This window comes from Meleagris gallopavo, chromosome 2 (genome assembly GCF_905368555.1).
Source record: "Meleagris gallopavo chromosome 2, MGAL_WU_HG_1.1, whole genome shotgun sequence".
Taxonomy (NCBI): domain Eukaryota; kingdom Metazoa; phylum Chordata; class Aves; order Galliformes; family Phasianidae; genus Meleagris; species Meleagris gallopavo.
Genome location: NC_139405.1, coordinates 28328797 through 28352370, shown reverse-complemented (window position 1 = coordinate 28352370; position 23574 = coordinate 28328797). Strand labels below are relative to the sequence as shown.

Here is a 23574-nt window from a genome sequence, read left to right as displayed (position 1 = left end):
GTTAACTTGGCCAACTCACAAGTTCACATGTCGTGACTGAATTTTCACAAAAGGTTTAGCTTTGGGAAAAAAAAATATATATTATATTAATTATATATAATTATATTATTATAATATATTAATATAATTATATTATATATTAAATATATATATATAAAAGAATCACAGAATTATAAGGGCTAGAAGGAACCTCCAGAGTCTATCGAGTTAAACCTTCAAACATATATTTATATAGTAAACCACCTGAATCAGTCTCTTGTAGCAATCACAGTGCAGATGTACAAAGCACTTCGACAAGAATAATTAAAAATGCAGCACAGAGTGTATGAACAAGTAGGTAGTGACCAGGAATAATTTTACCAATGCTGTAAACTTAAACATCTGTAATAAAATCACAGCCTTAGCTGTATTTCCTAGCAGGGTGAAACTCAAAGCAAAAAAAAAAAGTTTTGGTCATTTAGTTAATACAGATAAAGAATTTTGGAGTAATAAAGGCAAACCACTGGCTCTACTTCCAGATTTCTAAGGACCATTTCATAATCCTGTACAGCATATTAGAATGCAGCTACATGATACGATGCCTTCAGGGGATAAGCCAAACAAATGAAGGGGCAGCAAGTGGTGGCATGGGAAAAAAAAATAAACAAGTTCAGAAAAAGTCATAGGTCCTTGAAGTTTGAAAAGCAAGAAAGCTCTCCTAAGAATAGCTAAAATACAGTCTATACAACAATTCTGATTTATTTTACTATGAGACTGTGAGAGCTATGATTTTACTATTGCAGCTCTGCAAAACAAGATTGGATATTCTATTTTTCCAGCTCTGAAATCTCAGGAGAATTAAGATTTAAGGACATTCTTCGCTACAATCATTGCATGAGTCACACTGCAGTGCAGACAAGCCTAAGCCAGACTAAATATCAGTATGAGTCTAGCTTTGGAAATACAAGAGATGAGGTAAAGCCACTAAATGTATTCAAGAAACAGAAGATCATACTTCAGAACAAGCATTCTTCAGTTTCACTGTGCAGTAAAAACTCATTTATTTCAATATACACTTTTAGTAATACCTGCTTAACCCCAGCAAAGGCAAATGAAGTTAAGAAAAGGAAGAAAATAGCTCTGGACACCAAGTTTCAGAATTCCAAATGTTGCTCAGTACAAGATTTGCACTATTAGAAATTTATTGTCTATGGCAAAACACAACTTGATTTTTCATGTTAAAAGTAGGTTATGCTGGATTGGTCATAAGATACTCATTGTTTTCTTCTCGATTTTTTTTTTTTTTCCAAACATAAAATGAATGAAGCTGATTAGGAAGTCATTGGCTAGAATTCTAAACTGTTATTTCAATACTGTCCTTCTTCAGAGTAGTACCATGTTTTAATCAATACACTTATAGAAACAAACTGTAAAAATGTATATCTCCACTTTGCTGTTCTCACATAATGGAACTGTAAAGAATCCTCACAGGAAGTATAAGGCAATACAAATTTAAACAGACAACAGTTCATTCAATTTCAGCAGACAGAGATGTGCCCTGAGCATGTCAATGAAGAGATTAGGCTGCAAGCCCTCAAAAATCTCTTGCATATACTTTCCAGTATGAGGGCAAACACTGTTGCTTTACCACAGTGTAATCTTGAAGGAAACAATATTTTACTGAATACCTCTTCTACTGTAAGAGTATATGAAAAGCACAAAGCAACAGAAATGTCAATGTTTTTAGTCCAATATTAAGGTCACATTTTTCAATATTTTTATGCAATAAAGTCAGTAATATGCAATTTCTGACTATCATGATTCAGCTGTTTAGGAAATTTGAAAACAGAAAACAAAGCCAAACAAAATCTCCTAAACAGTGTCTCAATTTACTACAAGGTTTCTTCAGTGGCTTTTGGAGTTCGTCTTGGCTTTGTTAGCAGTATTCCAAACATATGTATATGAAATCATACTCATGCTAATTTGATGTGATGAAGGGAAAAAAAGAAGAGGGGAATGGACTGGCTTTCAGCAGATGGTTGCTATTGTGAAGGCTATATATAGAATAACAGATGAGCTGCAGTTACTTTTAAAGAAATAATTTTTTCCATGAATTCTGTGACATCATAAATCACATAAGCAGACTTCAGATTCTTTGTGATACTCGTGAAAAATACAAAGGAATTAAGATCAGGTCAACTGTTGCTGCCCATTTGTGGCATGGTAAAAGAGGAATTCAGTAACATATCTTTCAAGATCACATTTTCATAAAGCAACATTGTTTGGTTTGACGATGGAAAATGTATACAAGCCAGATTTCCAGGACATGCAATCTATTTGACTTTTCAACAAAATCAGGGCATACCTGTATCTGCCAAAATTAAATAAAATGTTTTAAGTCACATATCTACTATACATTACAACTATTTATACAGCAGCTACAAGAAAGTGGTTTCTAATTAAATGAAAACCTACTGTACAACCAAATTGCAAGAAGCATCCAATTTGGATGTTTCTGTCAAGCAATAATATCTCATGAAAGGTCCAGAAATTGTTGCAGCCCAAGTAATTGACCTTACTTCAATTGTTATCTGTCTTAGAAGAAGTGATGCAGTTCCCAATCTTTTGTTTGCTGATATTACAAGTGTTTTTAGTACAAAGAATAGTAAGAAACTGGAGGCTACTGGCCTCATTAGAGTTTTCAATGACCGAGTCCCTAAGAAGGAAAAGTTCCTTAAATTGAAAAAAAATATATATGAAAGACTGAAAATGAGCATTAGACCTACATAAGCTGCTACAATCTGGAAGAATGTATTGATTATGGCTGCCAAATACTCTCAGAGAAAATGCAGAAGAGCTCAGAACAGCTGAGACAAAAAGATCTCATAGGCATTAAATGCAGTCATTCAGCCCATATCACAAACTATCTCAGCTTGGCTGCTTAATATTGCTTCAGTGAATCTTTTCTTCTTTAAATCAAATTGTTTAGACATTGAAAATAATATGATTTTCTTGTATGAGTGAATTAGCAAATAACCAATGCACAAATGAAAAAAGGCTGATTCCTCTGTTTATGGGACTAGTCCCATTTTCTTGAGAGAATGTCTCAGTGGAAAGGTACAAGTTTTTATTTTTCTCTGTGCTCTTTTTCATTATCAAGTTCTTTAACAAGGGCTAATAGAAAACAGTGAGAGCATCCAATGCAGATATCAAACAGACTTTCTCTGGTCTCTAGATGGTCTATCAGATGGATTACTGAATAAAGGAATTCTGACAGATTTAGTCCTTTTCAGATGGCAAGAAAATGGCTGCTGTGTACAAGGTTGATACTAAAGAAGCTTAATGCTGCCCGTTTCTCTGGTTGAAATTCATCCTTAAAATATTCTAATGATGCATAGGAGAGCACAGATTGCAAAGTGAAAGGAGCAGAGAGTCTTGTGTTGGAAAGCAATGAGTATCTGTCTAACCCTTCAGGTTTCTACAGAACCATATAACATGGAAGAATTTGTAAATACAAGAATAGGAAGTTCACTGCCTTCATATTTGGTAGATGATCGAGATCTTAGTACTTCTTTAGTTCCTTTTGATTGACACAGTTCGAGTGAAGGGGATTTTTGGGATTATCTATGTACGCTTCTTACAGTTACAATTGCAAATTCATTGCTATGAAAATATAAATAAAGTAGATGTTATCTGACTTCCCGGATTTTGGAAACCAATGCTCTATGCCTTACTGTTGCATAATTGCAACAAGTGCAATTTAGAGCATGATAATTGAGGTAGCTTTAAGTAATTATTTCCCAGTGAGAATATTATTTACATTGTACAATGCCTTTTATCCATACGAATCCTAGAGCATTTTGAGGACTACTCAAAGCAATATGTATGACACAGTAATTGCTTTACCACACACTGAAATGAAAGCACCTGCGCTGAAACAGTAATACCATTTGCTTCTGATGTTGCTATACAGCAGGTTTGTAAGAGTAGAAATAACTTAGCAGCTGATATCAATGAGCAATCTTGGAAAGCAGAAAATTTTAATTCATTGTAGAATGAAGCTCTAACATGGATAGCACTTTCTTAGCAAGTGTCACTAAATCTGCTATGTCCACATGTTCAAATCCTGTTTTTCATATTTCCTCTAGAAAGCAATGAATTCAAACACTACCAGTGGCTCCCTAAATATACTTCTGAGAACACTAATGGACAGTAAAAATAAAAGAAATGAGTCCAATTCACAGGTCACAAGTCAGTCCCCATAACTATCCTTAAATGTTTTAAAGTTTCCTTCTTTCTTGAAAAAACATACTAAGGCACTGCCAAAAACTTACTGCTTCTCCCGTGAGTACTTTAAATGTTTTAAATGATGGAACAAATACTGAGCAGTATACACTGTCTTCCAAATTTAAACAATGGAGTATTATAGTTGCAAAACCATGGAGTAAAAACATTTCCTTCCACAATAAAATGAAGCGATTCTTCATTAGAGGAAAAACAAACGCTAAACATACCCACAATTGTAGTATTCAAAAGTGTCAATCTCACAAAAAGATTAAAGTTTTGAAATTGATATGTGCCTCTGGAAGGCTACTGTCTCTACCTTATTCTGCTGTTTTAAAGGAAATACTAAAAAGAACTAAGTAGTAATTAAATCACAGAGGTTCAGCATATTACTCCAAAGGATAGTGATAACAAGATATTCTGGTTTCAAGATATTAAAAAAGAACATTTAAACTGAAGGCATATTAATAGTATATATACCAAAATAAAATGACTGTGAACATTACTGAAAACTAAATGAGCTTTTTAAGATGCTTTTGCTACCAGTCATATATGCAAATTAACTTCTGATATCCCTTGTTTGCTTGTATCTGAGCTATCTAAATCATAGAGTTGACTTAAAAACGTAAATATAAATAAATCTATATTTTTCCACTAAATTATTGGTGAGATCCTTATGCCTTCAAACATTACAAGAGACCATGTTTTGTAGGGATAAAACAAATGAAAGAGCCATCAGGTTTATTCAGTTGAAAGAGAAGCCAACGCAATAATCAGTTTTCTGAGTTTGTCTCTTCCCATTTCCCCCTGGCAAAATATAAAAGAAAAATTTCATATTTAGATTTTTATGTTAAGAAGCATTTATGCATTCAGGTTTTTTTTTTTTTTTCTTTTTTTCATTTCCATAGCCCATAGCACACATCTAAACTGGAACATAGTATTGCTCTCATACTGGACTATAAAAATCAACTCTCACTAATTAGAGCAGATTAATATTTTTTTGCCCTCTTACTACCTACATGATCTATACAGGAAAGAAGTATCCCGTTTTAAATTTTCTCTTGGGTTCAGATATTTAATGAATAAATGTAGCCTACAGAATATCTTAAAAATTTTTAACACTTTTTCTTGTTATTGCAAGGGCAAAAATGCAGCCATAAAGTCCCAAGTAATCATTCTTATTTTCAAAACAGTATCACAACTTTTCAAATAGGAATTACCTCAGGTCTGAGGTATTAGACTGCCATTTTAAAGACTGCTATTCTGCCTCAGATTTCTTATTCAATCCATGACAGTTATTTTAGTCCTAAATTCCTCATCATTAAAAAAGTGATAGATAAAGCAGTCTTTCATTTACTTACTTTTTTGTTTAAGTTAACTCATCTTGCGTCTTTTAAAGCTTACTTAAATAGAGTTTCCAGAGTTTCCATCTTTTCTGAAGTCAGGAAATGTTATCACAATTCGATTAAGGCTTAAAAATGTGAATCTCTAGAGAACTTATGGTTGATGTCATAAGCCTCTATCTTAAATCACATCATTGATCTCTAATTTCTGATAACACTCACTCCATTAAGTCATATTATAAATTACTCCCTTCACCTAAAGTCAGAAAGGCCAAAAGATAACAAGTGGTAAGCTTTATAGCATCTAGGGAGAAGCACCACTCAGAAAACTCTCTGAACTGAATTGAAACATACCTGTTGCAAAGCAACAGTGAGATAACTACCTTAATAAAGCCTTTATAGTGAAATCCATCCAAATAGATTTTTTAAAATCATGTTAGCATTTACACAAAATAAAGTACATATTGCTGCAATAAGTGATAGTAATTCCAAGAAAGTATTCTCACAGTGTGCTGCTAAACATTTTTTGTTTACTGCCCTGAATTAAACAGCACCAAAGATAATTTTACTGTACATAATTACCATAGTTACTAATAGTAAAAAAAAAAAAAAACCCAAACTGCAAGAAAGGTGTAAATAGTGTAACATTTGCTATGCCAAAACACTCACATTAGTAAGTTTTCTATCAATAATATTTACAGGTTTTCAGACTTCTGAAGAAAAACAAAAAAACAACCTACCACCATTTATAATTCATATTCGAACACATCTTCACCTGCATAGCTGCAACAGTAAGAAGCTAGCAAAAACAGAGAACTACTTACTCAACCCTGTACTTTAAAATTCTTCCTCCTTATTAACTTACTATACACCTCTTCAGTCAGAGAGAAAAAAAAAAAAAAAAAACAGCAGATTCTAAAATGTAATTAGCTACACTACAGTAAACACATACTGATGGTACTGTAACATGATGGAAAACACAGCAGTACAAACAGAGCAGCAAGATCCCAGGCTACAGCAAATAAGGGTTTACACAAATATGACAGCTATAGGCACAGAAATTGAAAAAAAGAAGTTGCTTACCCTCAAAAACCCTTACCTATACAGGGATCAGGACCAGGACCTTCTTCTTCCTCTTCCCCCCCCCCCAAGCTACCCTTACCTCTACAACTAAGCCCTAAATGATGTCTGGGAAGGGGTGGAGTCTGGATCCACTCCTTCCAGTCACTCAGAGGTGTTGCATGCACCTGAGCTTCCCTGGGTTGGCCCTGCCTTCCCACCAGCTGCTCAATCACTGGTTCCAGCAGTCAGTTAGCATTTCCACTACCCACTCACATCTTATAAATGAAAAAACAAACTTTTGTTTTGCTTGTTTTAATTACAGCAAATTATTTAATCAAAGACCACCTGTATGGGAACTGCTGAATCACGGCCTGAACCTCTGATTGATCACCTGAGGCAAGCAATGAGTCAGCCAAGGAGCACAGGTGAAGGCAATTCACCAGTGCTGCCGGAAGGGATGGAGCCTGGCTCTAACTCTCCTAGACCCATTTAAGAGCTGACTACCAGCAGAAAAGGATCTCTTTTGGAGATCCCTCCTCTGGACTTTTGGTGTGAGCCTAGAGTGTAGGTAAGCATTCCATCTATTCTCTTTTTTGTTTTTATAACTTGCTTAGCTAAACTTTCTGACTTATTTCATAATTATAGCATCTTTATATTCTTTGATTATACACCACCATTCAGAATCACTAAGGAAAACAAAGCTCTTAGCAAAGTGAAAGCTATAATCAAAGAAATACTTATTTAATTTCACTGTGGAGACATATTCCTAAAGGAAGAATTTACACATTCATTTCTAAGAACTCCCAAAATATGAATCTTTTGAGGAGATGTTTAGAAATGCTATAATTCTTTTGCTGTCAATTAAGATTTATAGCAGCAGTTCTCACCTCAGCAATCATTCTGTTAGTGTCTCCTAAGAAGAGCAAGTTTAGGGCTTCCTCTTCATTGCTTGCTTGCTGAAGAGATAAGTTTTTCAGGTGAATATTCTGGTCAGGGTCTTCTATTATTGTCACTTTTCTACATGGTAGAAAAAAAAACAGAGAAATAGAATTACTGTACAGTTAACTTTATTCTATATTTTCATTTTGATTGCACTAGAAGGTAACATCTAAAAATGCAAAATAATCAAAAACTGAAAATATAAAACAGTCAAGACATAAGTTAAAGGAAGTACTTATTTTTATTTTATACTGCCATCTTTTTTTATTCCTTTATCCACATGGAAAATGAAAATATAAAAGCTATGCCTATTAGAGAAAACTTTCGAACCCTTTTTTGGTAAGGTAGAATGAAATATCAAGAATAAGATGTTAGATGAATCATCGCAAACAAATAATGAGTAGGGCATCTGTCTGCTATTGCCACAGTAATTAAACACTTATGAAGCATAAAACATGATATAATCACGATGAAAAAATAGTGATAGAATATTTCAAGACCATCACACCTGTAGTCAACATGATTATAGTAATTTGCTTTTTTTCAAGACCATTTCTATTCCGGTTTTTTGAATGCTGCTAATTAAAAATGTAAATGATTCTTTTCTTCATAAAAAGCAAACAAATAAAAATAGGATGTTTTTATTTATTTCCTCTGAAGCTAGAAATTCTGTAAGCTGAACCTCTACAAGCCTTATAATTCAAAAGAAGGCAGCTAAATGGAAATGGCATTAATCACAAAGATGTGGTAGATACTCTGTGCTTCGAGACATTCAAGGTCAGGCTGGGCTAAGCTTTGAGCACCCTGATCTAGCTGAAGGTGTCCCTGTTTGTTGCAGAGGAGTTGGACTATATGACCTTTAAGGGACTTTTCTAACTCAAATGATTCTATGATATAGCAAAAGCTCCAGGGAAGTTATTTATCATCACTGAGACTCTTTCTCAATTATTAAACAGATTTTTTTTATGTAATAAATTAATGTTCTTGATAAGAAAATTTCTTTTAATCAAGTGAGAGTTACATTTAATTTCTCAGCTTTACTGAGAACCCATTAGGGTCTCCTAAGCTAGTGCAGCCTATAGTATCCAAAATACAAGTCAAGTAGTTGCACTACTGAATTTGGAAAGCTCACTGAGTAAACACTGTGTTAAAAGTGTAGTAACTACTGAGTCATGGCCAGAACCACTGATTGAGCATCCTGGGGAAAGGAGTGGGTCAGCCCTGGGAGCACAGGTGAAGGCAATTCAACTGTGTGTCCAGAAGGGGTGGAGCCTGACTGCACTTCTCTTAGACCCCATTTAAGGGCTGATTGCCACTAGGAAAGGGTGGTTTTTTTTTTTCTGGAAGTCCCTGCTTTGTGGAGTTAGCTCCTTGGAGCAACTGTGAGCTTAGCACTTTGGAGATGGGTGAGCAGTCCTTTTTCCTTCCTTATAGCACTTTTCTATTATGTCAGTTTCCCTGTCATCACATCTCTTGTACCACCTTTCTATTGTGTTGGTCTTTCTGATTGTTACAAATGCAAATTATAAGAATGAATGATGTGTTCTGACACTACCTGGAGGAAAATAGAACTTAAAGTTTAAAAAGGATTTTTTCTATATCAACAGAAACAAAAGCGGTAAAAACAATCAAGAAACAAAGAAAGAACAAGAAGTCAACAGTTTGTGTATTTACTTAAATATATAAATACATGCATATTTGATGTTCCTAGAGGTTAACCACAAGAGGGAGTACGGGGCTTGAGTTTTTGTCTCTAGATGCTTCTTGTGTGTTAATTATTCCAAGCTGCCTCAAAGACATAAAGGTTTGATTTTTGATTTGGTGTTCTTTTTTTTTCTGACAAGATTTGCAGAAGCAAATTATGCAGCCAGGCAGTATTCCATAGTGTTACTCTTAAATATTACAGAGGCTATTTATCCTTTGATCAAAACACTGGAGGGGGTATACATAAATAATCTGAACATGTTGCAATGCATGTACTATTTTCAGAAAGAAATACAAGAAACACACCGTTTCTCTAGTAGGCATAACAATTGTTTTTACAAGTATAATTGCTGCCTGCTTATAGTCCTATATTTTTGTGCTCTTGGGTAAGATAGGTTTTTATGACTGTATTGGGACTGCTTCAACTGAGGACATAACTCTGAAAGCACAGTTTTGTCTTGCAAATCAGTGTTTTGATAAAGCTAAGTTGTGTCTGCTTTAATGCTGTGTGTGCATGCATCACATACTAAAGCCTGTAGATTTTTTTAAATTAAAATACCATGTCTTGATTAACTTTAATATTTTCAAATTGCGCTGTAAGAATTATCTCCCTCTTTTTATAGTACAGGAAAGCAGTGTTGCTTTAATATGAACATTTGGAATAGTTCTAGAACTTCTAATCATACTACATAGTTTGTCTAATAATTTCCAAACAACAAATATATTAGCTTGAACAAAAAGCCTTGGAGGATTACTTAAAAAAAAAAAAAACAAGACAGTAGGACCATCACAAGCCATTGACAACTTCCTATACAATAGCCTTCCAGCTATTAGGAGGATTTACAAATGGAAATACAAATTTTTACATCTTAAGAAGCATCTGTTAAAACTGTCTCAAAATGACAAGTTCCAAAATAACAATAAATGATTTATTTTATTGTGCTATAAAGTTACTGTATAATATGATGACAGAATTTTATATAGCTTCCTGTAAATTAATGAAATGTTTAAATTTCATAGTCTTAACTTGGATCTTGTAGGAAAAGCTCTGTTAAGTTATCCATTATGACTGAAAGAAGGCAAAGAGAAGACTTTGTTTTCTTTATAAACAAAGAATATTTTCCATTTGGCCTAATGGATGGAATCTCTCTAGCAGATTAGGAAACCTGTAGGATGTGAGCAGCATTTCTCATGCCATTATTAACTCGGACTATTTCCTACATTAGCTGAGCTGCCATTAATGCAAGAGAGTCTTACATGAGGAATATTTTCATCTCTGAAGTTCCTATTACTGGTAAATATTTATGTTAAAGTTTATTTTGGTTGTTGATAGCATCTCATCAATTTGCTTAACAAAAAAATGAAAAGTTCTGGGAAACAAATGACAATTTAAAAAATACATTTCGTATGTTTATATCTGTCTTTGGGGCTTAAAACTGAAGATATTTAAGATATCAAAAACTTGATAAACATCTAAAAATAATGAACCACAATGACATATAGCATTTTATATATGTATAAGAATTGTATATAACATTTACAATTATAATTAGCAGAATACAGTGATACTACCTCAACATGAGAAGGAGACAATGCAATAATAATAAATGTAACAGCTCAGGAGTCTAAAAAGGAGAATTTTCCACGCACAGGGTCAACTCCGCTCTGTGCAGCATGTCATGAGAAAATCATTCTGGTTCATTCAATGCTGCATGAACTCAATGCACCCCAAATATGAAGGGATGCACTAATTGCCTACATTCCTCTTATTCTATCTTGTTTAAGCAGTTATTTTATTATGTATTTGTTGTCAGGTCTTACTGAGATGCAGAAAGAACTCTGCACCTCCTCTTTCTCACCTTCCCCTGGCCCAGTGCAGAATGAGTTAGAACTGAGATATGAGATTAATTAATAGTTCATGCATGAATGAAATAGAACTTTTAAAATTAATGGACAACTGTAATATAATTAATAATAAAATATTTTTTGAATGCCAAAGTGTTTTATTTAAAAGTAAAATCTGAAACAGAACAGCAGTAATCTGAACTGATTTAATTCACTCTACAGAGGATATGGATAAATCACTTCAGAAAGCATTCATTGACTTCTTAACCTATTTGTTTTGAGATCATTCAACATGATGTAATATACATACATAATTACATACATGTAATGTGAACAGAAATTATTTTACACATTTAAAATGCAGTTTTTTTAAATTGTAATGAACATAATCTTTGAGAAACCGATGGAGAATGGCTGTCTGCTATCTCTCCATTAAACAAGGGGGAAGGTCTGACATTTTTTAACTTAGAGTTTATAGGCAAGGATCAGTTTAATTTTAATCAAAAAGGAGATTAGTGGAAATTATCAATTGTACTTGTATGTAGAAAATGTCTTGAGCCTTCATGATTTTGTGTGGTGTTAGGTGTTTTTTTCTGTTGAGCAACAATATGAGAGATTGTCATATTTGCTGGATCAGCTTTACTTGTCTGCAGTTTAGTAACTCTGTAGGGCCTTGGAGGCAAGTGAAGAAATAGAGTATAAATTATTTGAAATTGTTTAATATGGTAATTTAGAGTAAGTGAAAATATTCTACACCGACTCCATGAACCATTACAGTTCTGCGTGTTACTAATACATAATATCATCATTGGTAATTGAATAATTTAATTGGTTAATAGCTTAAAATCTCTTCTGTTTTGTGGAATTCTCTGAAATTAATATGTAGTTTAAAAAAACTTTCATCTTTCTGAAGTATAAGCTAGGAATGGATTCTCAGAGGATTCAATACAAGCTAGCCAGTTTTGTTTGCTTGTTGTAGTTTTTTGAGTTAACCTAAAGCATACTAAGCCATATATATTTCTGAATCAAAGGTGATTTTTAAAGCATTTTGATACACAAATGGGGAAACACTTTTGCTGGTTGACAGTTCAGATTAACTGCTGTCCATTCTCCTTGTGAAGCAGCTCCTCAGCTACTGACTGACAGACTGTTATTTTAAAGTAAGCCAGCATTTATGTCGTCTTATGCATGAGTGTCACCTGCCATAATTTGGACAGTTAAAAGTGGTAAATTTTTAGTTGATATGATTTAATCTGATTTATAATTCTACAATCTCAGCCTTTATGTTTGTGTTATTATTTAGTCAGGAAAACTTCAAGTTCTTAAATAATACAAACCAGTTAGGAAGAATTTATGCCAATGGATTATAACTGAAGATAAATTGATTTGATTCAGTATCATAGAGCTACATAAATCAGACTGTAATGGGAAACCTGTTAGAAGAAAAAGCCTCTTCCAAAATCTTGGAGCAAATGAAGAGCTTCAGAAAAATTTTCCTGATTTGAACAGTCCTGCAAATCATTTATCATAGAAACAAGAGCTGGCAGTTGGAATTCAAATACTTGTTCATCACCTATATCCTACAATAGTAGTTTCATGCCTTTTATATATTTGAAAACAATTTTAATTTTTATTTCCTTGTATAAGCATGGAATGGAATTGTTGATATTAAATTAAACTTTTACATTCTGATAACTGAACTGAAGCTGCATCTGAGTAAACTTTGTTTCAGCTACAGTGTCTCAGAAACTAAAAAATCCAGCTTTCTACATCAAAAACAAGTTATGCTTGCAAACTAAGGATTACTGTATATTAGGCATTAGGGTATTTCAAAAGGTAATTTCTATGGACTACATGTAAAATCATAACTAAACAGTTAGAAAACTTTTTTCCTGTAGAACTAAGTTACTGTGGTTTAAAACACAGATTTGTTTATGTATTAGAAACATGATTGCATTAAAGCTTGTTAATGAACCTGACGTATTCAATACATTCTTTTTGTAAACATAGAATATTGTTACAGTGCAACTCATGAAAAGGTTTGTGATATAAAGACTTAGCAAGCTTGTATTTTTTAAAGAGCTATATATAGTAAATATTGTACATTTAAATTAGACTGAATCCAAAATTTATGTGGCTCCAAGGAAAAGTAATAAGTAAAAAAAGCATCTTTTCAGTGGAAGAATATAAACAGACACATGAATATGTGGGATACATATCTACATATGTATACATAAAGACATAGAAGACATACAGTCTATATTCATTAATTTGTCAGAAATGTATTTCCAGAAAAATAGATTTTCTTTAATGAAAGCCTCTTCTCATCTTGAATTCCAGATGAATTTAAAATTCCAGTACTTATCATGCAATCTGTGGATACAATGGGCAATTCAAAATTTTTTTGTCATTCAGCTCTACCTTAAAAATCAATACTGTTTTCATGCACTGGTTTTCAAATATCATCAATGAGTCTGTTGTGAAATTTTGTAGCCTTTATTACACAAATATAATCACTGTTTATACCTTCCATTAAACAATACTATAGCCATTAACATAGAGCTCCCTAGGCAGAATTACCTACCTCTGAAGCAAATTGCATCTGTCCTGTCTTTGCAAGAATATAGATAACGACAGCATTCCAAAACAATCTGCATACATACTAAACTAACTAATTTTGTTTCCTTCTCTAAAATTTCTCTAAAATAATATAATTCTTCAATATTTCTCTTGTCTATCTTACATAGTTGGAAGAATATCAGCACAGTTACAGAAAAACAGCATTTGGCTTTTTATGGTTCTTAAAAGCCAGATGACCCATGGTGGAATTTAAAGCAATGATATTAAACAATTTCCTGATAAAGTAAAATAAACAATAGGGTTTTAAAAAATATATTCCTATGAAAATGTGCTTTCAAACAAACTCAAGTAAATTATATACTTCTGACTTTGCTTACCACCAGTAAAACCCTAAAAGGTCTTAAATACATAAAATTCTCATTAAAAAATGAAATATATATCAGGTAATAAACACTTAATATATTTTAAAGTCTTTGTAACTGCTATTTACTTTGCCATTTGCAAGAGTATGTCCAAGCAACTAAAATACAACTGATCATGTAGTTACACTTTATGCAATTTCTCTCCCATTTTAGTTCAGGCCATTACAATTTTCTAAGAGTTTAACCCCTGAAATATCTTAAAAAATAAACAAAAATGTCTTACTAACTGAATAATTTTACACAATCTTAAATATAAGTGTTGAAGGTATATATTTATTGCAGAACACATACTTCTTGACAACAGTTGAGGTACCGAAATGGTAATAGCCATATATTAGGTCACACTGAAAGCAATACCTCCTATTTATTTCTAGGGAAGCTAAAATCAATACAAAGAGCAGAATAGCACTACTTGATAGAACAGCTTCTCAGCTGCAAAACACTTTTTCAATGTAGTCATCATTGTTAGCTATGCATTTTTACTGGTGATGAATAAGAGCCTGCATGCCATGCTCATAAAAATTAGCACTGGATGGAGGTGACCCACTTTCACAGCTGGTATGATGACAATGTTGCTATGAAAATGTTGCCCATTCAGCCCATTCTTCATCAGCCCAAATGGATAGAAGTGAGAAAGTACCAAACCTGGACTATAGAGTGGTTGTGGTAGGACAGCTTAGCCAATACTAGCCATGTATCTGTGGTATTCAAACTGGTGTGCGGTCTGGCATTGCTATGTTGCAAGATAAAGGTTTTTTTTTTTTTCCTCTGGCCTGACTTTAAAAGTTTGAACCTTCAGCTTATTCAGAATCATGATGCAACTGTCAGAGTTGGTTTGTCTGAGTTCCAGGAAATCAAGGAGGGGTAATCCCTTTTCCGTCCCAAAAGACAGCACGCATCATTTTACAGTTGAGAGCTGTGTATCGAACTTTTTATTCAATGGATAATTTGAGTATTACCACTCCATGGACTGTTGTATTGACTCTAGCTCATAGTGGTGACACCATGTGTCATCACTGATGATAATACAATCCAGAAAACAGTCATTTTCAGCCTCCTATTTGTTCAATAGGTCCTGACACACATACATAGTTCTTTCTGTTCCTATGTGAGTGTCCATGGGATCCACTTGGCACAAGCTTTGCAATCTTCCAACTTTGCTAATATCATTTCCAGTGCATTGAAGCTGATATTCAACTCCACATGCAGATTCCTGGTCATAACCTGCTGAGTTATGTGGATAAGCTGATTGAGACACTCTTAGTTTTGTGGTGTGACAGCTGTGCATGGAATGTTGCTTGTCTTTCATGTCACTGTCACTGCTGCTGACACTCACTACCCACAACATCACTGTGCTTAACATCCATAAACATTCAGCGTCAATGAATGCCAATTGGTGTCATTTTTCCTGCACTGAGAAATTCAGTGACGCATCTGATTCATACACACTTCTGTGTCATTTTTTTCAGACTACCTCACTGCTGTTTATCTGTCACATGGCAACAAAATGGAATATTAGCCAACATAATAAAACAGGAGGCATTATTTTCAGAACAGCTCTTGTACATTCATGATAAAAAAAAACACAGTATTTTATCAATGTTTCATTAAAAAAAAAAAAAAATGGAGTTCTTCATGATTTTATACATGAAGTGAAGATGTGAGGCCAGCCTGCAGTCCAGTCTCATATGCTGAATTTGTTGGCTTCCTTTCTTATCTCTAGACTAGTTTGTCTTATAAAGGCTGATCTTGAAAGATTTTGTAGGTATAGTTCCTTTAGCACATACTGTGTAGAAAGCTTAAGGTACATTTTATAGTAATTCTTATGGTAATTCTAGAATTATATGTAGTAATTCCAGAACATATTTTGGGGGAAAAAATATTAAAAATGAGTTTAATATGTTACAAATGTAATTAGCTATTTTGACAGAAAATTCAGTTCAATTCTGATATTGGTCCATTGGCAGTTCTTGGTGCACCTTATCAGTAATGATGAAATTGCTATTTACACATTTCTGCTGTCATGCTGAATGAGAAGGTTTATGGTTTCCAGACTCACTTATAACTATTAATCTTTTGTTATTTTAAGAGCAACATAGGCCATAAACTTTTCTTTCAGGAGAAACTTAGAGATTTGGTTTTGAATTTCCTGTTAAGTGCAAGGTCTTTAACCTTGCTGGACTTACATGTTTGTGACCTACATACCTTTTTTTTTTTTTTTTTAACTATCCTTGTCCAAGTATTAATAAATGCTAGGATCACATATACATGGTTTCTGACAGTCATTTTTGTTTTGCTTGTCTATTCTACGTATTTTTGTTACTTACGGCAAATCTTCTAATCTGGAAGCTTCATGTCTTGGGTCCAACAGATCATAACCACATTCATTGTAGATTTCTAAGTAAGAAACATGAGTTGTGTAGACTTTGCTGTTGTCCTAAAAATAATAATAATAACAACAAATAAACAGTGGGGCAAAGGAAGAGCTATAAACACAAGTGAAAGCTAGGCCAGAGGACAGACAACTTCTATATTGTTCTCCCATTCTGTCTCTTTTTCTTTTCCTGGGTATAGTTTATATTCTCAGTTAGGGATACTTATATATTTTCTGAGACCACATGCATGAAATCTAAAATAGGAAAAGGGAGAAGTTTTTTTTTAAAAAAAAGAAAAAGAAAAGAGAAGCACCCTGAACTCCACTATGCCCATGATTAGAAGAAAATTGAGTTTGCTTTATGTTTTTGTATTTATTGTTTCTATACACCTAGGGAAGTTTGTATGCACTTAAAACATAGCCAGCTTACAGAACCATGCAGCATTCCACTTTTTAATCATTAAAAAAAAAAAAAAAATTATAGAGGTAACATATTATAAAGAAAAAGACTATGGGAGAGAAAGAAAAACAAAAACGCTAAAGATTGTCTCATATAAAAGCATTTAGTGACATTTAGAAAATCATTTAGTAATGTACTGCTTTCCACTCTCGTGATTTATCATAACGCTTAAACACTGTACAAGATTCTGTTCTCTGTGTTCCTCATTTCTGTATAGCACACTGTCAGTGCATAACATAATTGGCTTTTGCAGTCAAAATTTCCTTCTGTCACAAAGCCAAATCCATACTGCATAGCTCAACATAATGGACCAAGATTTCAAAAATAAATGTTGTCATTCTTTTCAGTGGACAAAACCAGGACTCATATTAAACAAACAGTAGCAATTTTATAATCCAATCTACAGCAGCTGTTATGCAAAATATCTTAAGATATAAGCCTTTTATTTTCCCTGAGTAGTTATTTTCCATGTGAGGTTTTTTTTTCCACTTTGATAGATCAGTCTTTCAAGGGATACTTTCTAGAAAGATAGAAAACAAATGGTTGGGAGTATCGATGTACAAATGTATTGAGGAACTGCTCAAAGAGGTGGATCTACAAATCAGAATTTCAGAAAAAGATAAGTTGCAAAAAAAGAGTCTGATTTGCCTTCATTTTTGGTACAGTTTTGTTTTCTTGGTTGCAAACTTCACTGTATGATACAAGTTAAGGTCTTAACAGTCATATTATTTGTCTCTGAATTCACTTTCTCCTGTTCCATTCTACCTAGGATAGGAAGCAGATGACTTTTTTTCTGCTATGACAGCAATTTCCAAAGCACCAATTATAGATAAAAATAAATGAAGTAAAGGAAAGGTGTTAAGAGAAGCAGGTGTCAAGACATAAAACACCAAGAGAAGTGCTTTAAGAAGCACAAAGAAAGAAAATGTACAAAGCAGGTGCAAGGATCTGGAAATAGGCAGACAAATACCACTAGAATCACAATTGAGTAGTGCTTTTAATCCAAAAAAAGGTCTGAAAATGAAAACAAACATTTTTATTTTTGCCAGAAGAACGTACTGAGAATAAGGTAAAAACAGAAGGAAATGAAAACAGTCCTACATATATATTTAATTACATAAACATCACTGGACAAGGATGTTGCTGTGTTGACATTGTGTTGCTGGGAATTCCTGATCACCCTCCTCCCTTTCTACAAGAAGAGCAATTACTCAAATGAGGTCATGTGAGTGTAGCTGAAGATCTAAGGCAACATAACCACATGGTTCTTTCGTTTCCATTCACAGAAGAGCAAATTTTTATGCACTTGCAATGTGCTGTATACATGTACCTGCTGAAACCATACTTTGAAAGAGCCGAGAGTATCTACTCAACATTTTTAACCGTTACTGAAACAAGACATGTTTATGTGACTGAGAAATATATCCTGATTTTTTACAATTGGTTGCCTGTGTTAAGTGAATTCTATATTTTAAATATACAGTATAAAGACTGCTGGTAACTTCAAATAATACTTAAATGCTTAATTAGATAGCTTTGTTAAAATGTGAAGATTAATCTTAAATTAGTAATAGGCCTGGTGTAGTAAATGAAGAAAAAACTATAACAAGATAGAAAACACATCTTTTTCTCTTTTTGCTTTTGCTCCCTATGCTTGCAGAAGCACAACTGTTTGCTCGTATCACTGCCAGAAAGGACAAAATAAAATGTACTTTAAACATAATCAACAATCATCATTGTGCTTACTGATGTCAGATCTTTTCAGTTATTCACTAATTTCTTTGCATAAAAATGAAGTTATTCTACGGTATTTTTTTAATGAGTAAAACACACAAGTACATACTTTTAGAAAAAGGTTTTTAAATGTGGAATGCTGTTGGCTAGTTACTGATATTCAGAATTCCCTTGTGTTTGACAAAAATAAGACAAATTACTTATGCCATCCTTCCAACCTGTAGGCTGAAGGTCAGCCAGAAGACCAAATATAGAATTCTTTCAAACATGAAATTCAGAATAACTAACTTAAAAATCACTTCTCTACTCAATTAGGTTTTTTGTTTGGTTGGTTTTTAGTTCTGGAAGTATCAGTTGGGAATTGCCTTTTAGTTATTAGAAAAATTAATGTAAATGGATAATAAGAAATATTTCAGGGAAGATTTAAGACTAGTTTTCTTATTAATCATTTGTATTTATTTGTTTTTTTTTTCATTGCCCTTAACTGTTGAGACTTTAGAGTATACTTGTAGTATTTTAAATATCATTATTACCTTCTGTCAAACATTTTTTGTTGCCCTGTTTTCTGTATGAAAAATAAGTAAAGAAGTTATTAAATTAAGTTTCACTTGTTCTGGGTTTACAGTGCCACAGAAATGACTTAAAGCTAATTTATGTCAAATTCAGTAATCTCACAACAGTTTCACACAGTTGACAGAGGTAGGAAAATCTTCTGTGGAGTATTAAAAACAATTAAAAGAAAAGAAAGAATTGGGAGAGGACCATAAATGTCAGAAATATTGTAAGATGAGGAAAAAAAGGAACAGAGAATGAAATATAAATATTTCTTGTACTTAGTACTGTTGAAATTTTTTGGTGAAGCCAAACCCATATTTACACAGGTGGAGTGACTATTTCTCCACTAGAAATTGACAGTTCTAGCATAAAACACATGCAAAATTAGTTTTCAGAGTATAATTTATTACTTTTGAAAGTATTTTTCTAGCCACTGTTAACTTGTCTTTAGGTTCTGACTCTGTTTTAAAAACAGACCGAAGGATTTTTTATCTTTAATAAGAGTGCATTAGGAAAAATGAATAACAGCAATAATAATAATAAATATTAATGACATTTTTACTATTTGCATAATTTCTTCGTAAGTTATACATATGTAATTATATTAAAAAAATGGGCCTAACATATGACCACTTTCAATTCAATTATGCTGAGTCAATCAGACTTTTATTAGTAATATCACCTACACATAAAAACATTCCATATAAGCATGTAATTGAAGTTAAAAAGAAAAGGGCAGACAAGGAGAATACACGTACTTATTCTCTTTCAAATCCTGCATTACTGACTTGAAAACTATTTTTTTCATAATAAGAAATGCATTTAGCTATCTGTCAGTAAAATAGTTAATAAATAATTACATCAAATACGAATATGCAATTTTGCTGAGTTAATAGCTGAGTATTTTAAGAAGTGTGCTTTTTTTTTTTGAGTATCAGTCAAGCACAAAGAAATTATATAACATATGACGAGTGAAAAAAATGGTCTTTATTTAATGTAATATTATTGGTTTATTGTTGCATAGGAGTCAAAGCAATTTTTGCACGATGCGCATGTGATGCAGTGAATACAATGAAAAAAAAGGTAAAGCAGTGGAGATAAGACAAGTAGAACTGATTATGCGATGTGAATGTATATAGTAGAAACAACTGAAAAAATAGCATGGTTTAAAAAAAAAAAAAGAAGCATCCTTTGATATCCATTGTTTCATTCTACTGCAAAAAAAGGCAGGTAACCAACAGTAAGCAGCTCACTATTGTGTAATATTTCATGAAAAGCTATGTGTTTTCTTCAACATTACTGAATTACTAATTTTAGGGCTTCTTAGTGTTACTTTATAACAGTATTATAAAAATAGTCCTTCAAAATATAGCTAAATATTTTTATACCAGTCATTTAAAAAAGAAAACCAACAAATGCCGGAAACAATCTCCCATACCTTCTGCAATTGATCAAAAATGTAAGAGAGAGTCCTGGGAATGATGCCTCTGTCACTGTAGCGTTCAGCTCCTCCTGTGATTGTAAATGTTTTGCCACTACCTGTTTGACCGTATGCAAAGATAGTACCGTTATATCCTGCCAAAGCACTATAGAAAAAATTTAAAAAAAGAAATGATAATTAATATCTACAGCATATTTTTTATGATAAGCTTCTTATAAAACCAAAATGCAGTTAACAGTAATTCTTAAATACATAGCAGCTGCCTTCAATTCAACATATTTATTTCAGATTCAATAGAATTTACACAGTCTGAAATGCCATTCAGACGCGATCATCTTTTTTCCACACCTCGCGTTTGCTGAAGTATTAACAAAAGCCTATCCAAAATGTTTTTCTCTGTAAATCATCAGGCTCACACTATTGACGTTCATCTGATTTCTGTTAAACAGCAGAACAGAAGATAGGCTGTACAGTAGTAGGCTGAACAGTAGTTCAGCTGCACTCTCAGCAGGAAATATGTAGGATTAGACTACAGCAGATGTGATTTTCATCAGCTATGGCATTTGACATTATGACACAATATATTTGATCCTGACTTTTAGTCCCAATTTTGTTTTAGAAGAGTGGGGCTTTGACGCAAAGAAAGAAAAAGTACTCCCAAATTGTGGTAATCTAGATTCCACCAATGAGAAGTTGGTGCAATTTGACAGAATAATTCAGCAATTATTTTCTTTTTAATAGCTGGTGAAGTTTTTTGTACTGTTTTAAGGAGAGGCTTGTATTTTTACCAAGTAAAACACTTTTGATGAGCTGATGTCTGAAATATAAATGTAAATTTTCATTTTTCCCTTGATATTAAAAGTAAAACTTTCTGCATACTGTATTTAAAATATCAATTGATATTCATAGTTGATAAGTATTTGTTTTCCTTGTACAGCTCTGTCTCAAAAGATAAAAATCTGTCTCCGCATTTCTAGATCAATTTCTTGTTAATTGTTGTAAACTGCCTTGACTTCAAACTGTGTCTTAAGTTCTCTAACATCCTGTACTGCAGTCTGACGAGCTATAAACAATGAGGTAAAAATGATAGAGGACATAATTATTTTGAATTTTTATTTGTCTGAAAACAAACAAAAATTGAGTAAAATAATTTGTAACTCCAATCACCTTTGAAATCTCTTACTGACTGTAATATTCACATGACCAGCCAAACCAGAAGTGGCAACAGTCTACATGAGAAAGACATCAGATTAAGGAGGGCCAGGTTTTCTCTTTCTTTTCAGTAGACGACATTTAAAAAACTGCCCTTCCACTTGAAATTTTTCTACCAAAATTCCAGTATCTCCTGACAAAATATATGAAGAAAGTACAAAGAACTTATATGAATAATAAAAAATACTGAAAAGGCACAAAATAATCAGGAAGGAATTATTTTCATGATGAAACGTATCAGAATTGCAATCTACTCTGGATTTGGTTTACTATGCTTAAAGATCTACTCCTTTTGTATAAACAAAAAGAAATGATAAATTATTCTTGTGCATTTTGTTTATAAATAAAAAGGGGCAAACAACCCTTGCATAAGATAAAAAGAACCACGTATAGATAACTGCTGGTCTGGCGCCACAAGAGATGCAATGGCTCTCCAAATTATTATTTAAAGGCTTGAGCAGATGCCAAATTACTTATTTTAACCCATTACAGTAGGATGACAGAGAAAAAAACAGAAATATGTTAAAAGGAAGTACAACCAACATCTGCTCCCAAAGACCACAACGCCCACAAGACAGAGTGTATATAGATATATTTTAGATTCCAGATGTTAAAAATCAAAACATTCATTATTAGGAAACACCTCATTCATTTATCTTAGGAATTTATAATGCCTACCACCATTATATCTGAATGCTGAATACAGTAATTATCTGTCAGAAGGTAAGGGTATCAAAGTAAGTTCACAGATGGCAGGTTCAAAATAAGCAAGAGGAAATGATTCTTCATGCAAAATGGTGTTAAGCGATGAAATTCCTTGCAGCGGATGTTGTGGATGCTATAAGATCACACAGGCGTCACCAGAGACTAAATTAATTCCTGAGAATGTTCTCTGATGGTGTCTAAACACAGAGAAATTTATTTTCTATCAGAAAGTCCCTAAACTACAACTAACCAGGAGCTAACAGAGTATTAGGTGAAAGTAGATTTACATGTTAGTTTTTTCCCTAAGCACTGACTGTTAGTCACCCAATAAGAGAGAAAATTAAAATTTTGTTGTAACACCGTACCTGCAACTGTCGTGGTTTAGATATATAAGAAAAAAGCAGCTATTTTAAAGAGCATTTCTATTTTATGTTGGACTAGATGATGTGATTGTCTGAAAAGAAGACAAGATTCAGGGCTTAAATAAAATATTTTTATATTAAGAGAAGGCTCTTGTCTCTTCCCTGTTTATGTTACTAAGAAAAATTGTATCAGTTATCAGCTACAGCACTTTCAAGAATGGACACATCTATAAATGTAGTTAAAAGGGAGCAACAACGTTTTGTTATTTTCCCTCAAATATTCTTACTTTGTTAACAGTTAACTTGCACTTTCTAACTTACTCATAATTATTGGCAATTGAAAAAAAAGTGTAAACTAATATTTCATTAAAAACATCAATGTAGACTCTTATTTAAGTAAATTACTACTGCAGAGCTGTATATTAACAATTGCTGTTACCCAAGAGACTTACTTCATGGATGGTGCTCACAAAATTCCTAAACAGAAGTGTGATACAAAAATCTAACTCATGCAAGTAATTATGCTTAAATTCATTGATCCGTTGTGTTTACAACTTGTTAGCATTCCTCAAG

The 23574-nt window shown here is 33.0% G+C and overlaps 1 protein-coding gene across 2 annotated transcripts in view; it reads right to left on the bottom strand.

Moving 5' to 3' along the window:
- KIF6 (kinesin family member 6) overlaps positions 1-23574 on the bottom strand; it is a 139126-nt gene that overhangs the window by 108093 nt on the left and 7459 nt on the right. Inside the window, exons 4-6 of one of the 2 annotated variants that reach the window (XM_085219426.1) lie at positions 20720-20867; positions 16486-16595; positions 7556-7685 (exon numbers count right to left, since the gene is read on the bottom strand). In XM_085219426.1, the coding sequence (XP_085075552.1) occupies positions 7556-7685; positions 16486-16595; positions 20720-20867 (388 nt within the window). The remainder of the gene's footprint in view (positions 1-7555; positions 7686-16485; positions 16596-20719; positions 20868-23574) is intronic. The other variant, XM_031552404.2, reaches the window with a different exon arrangement.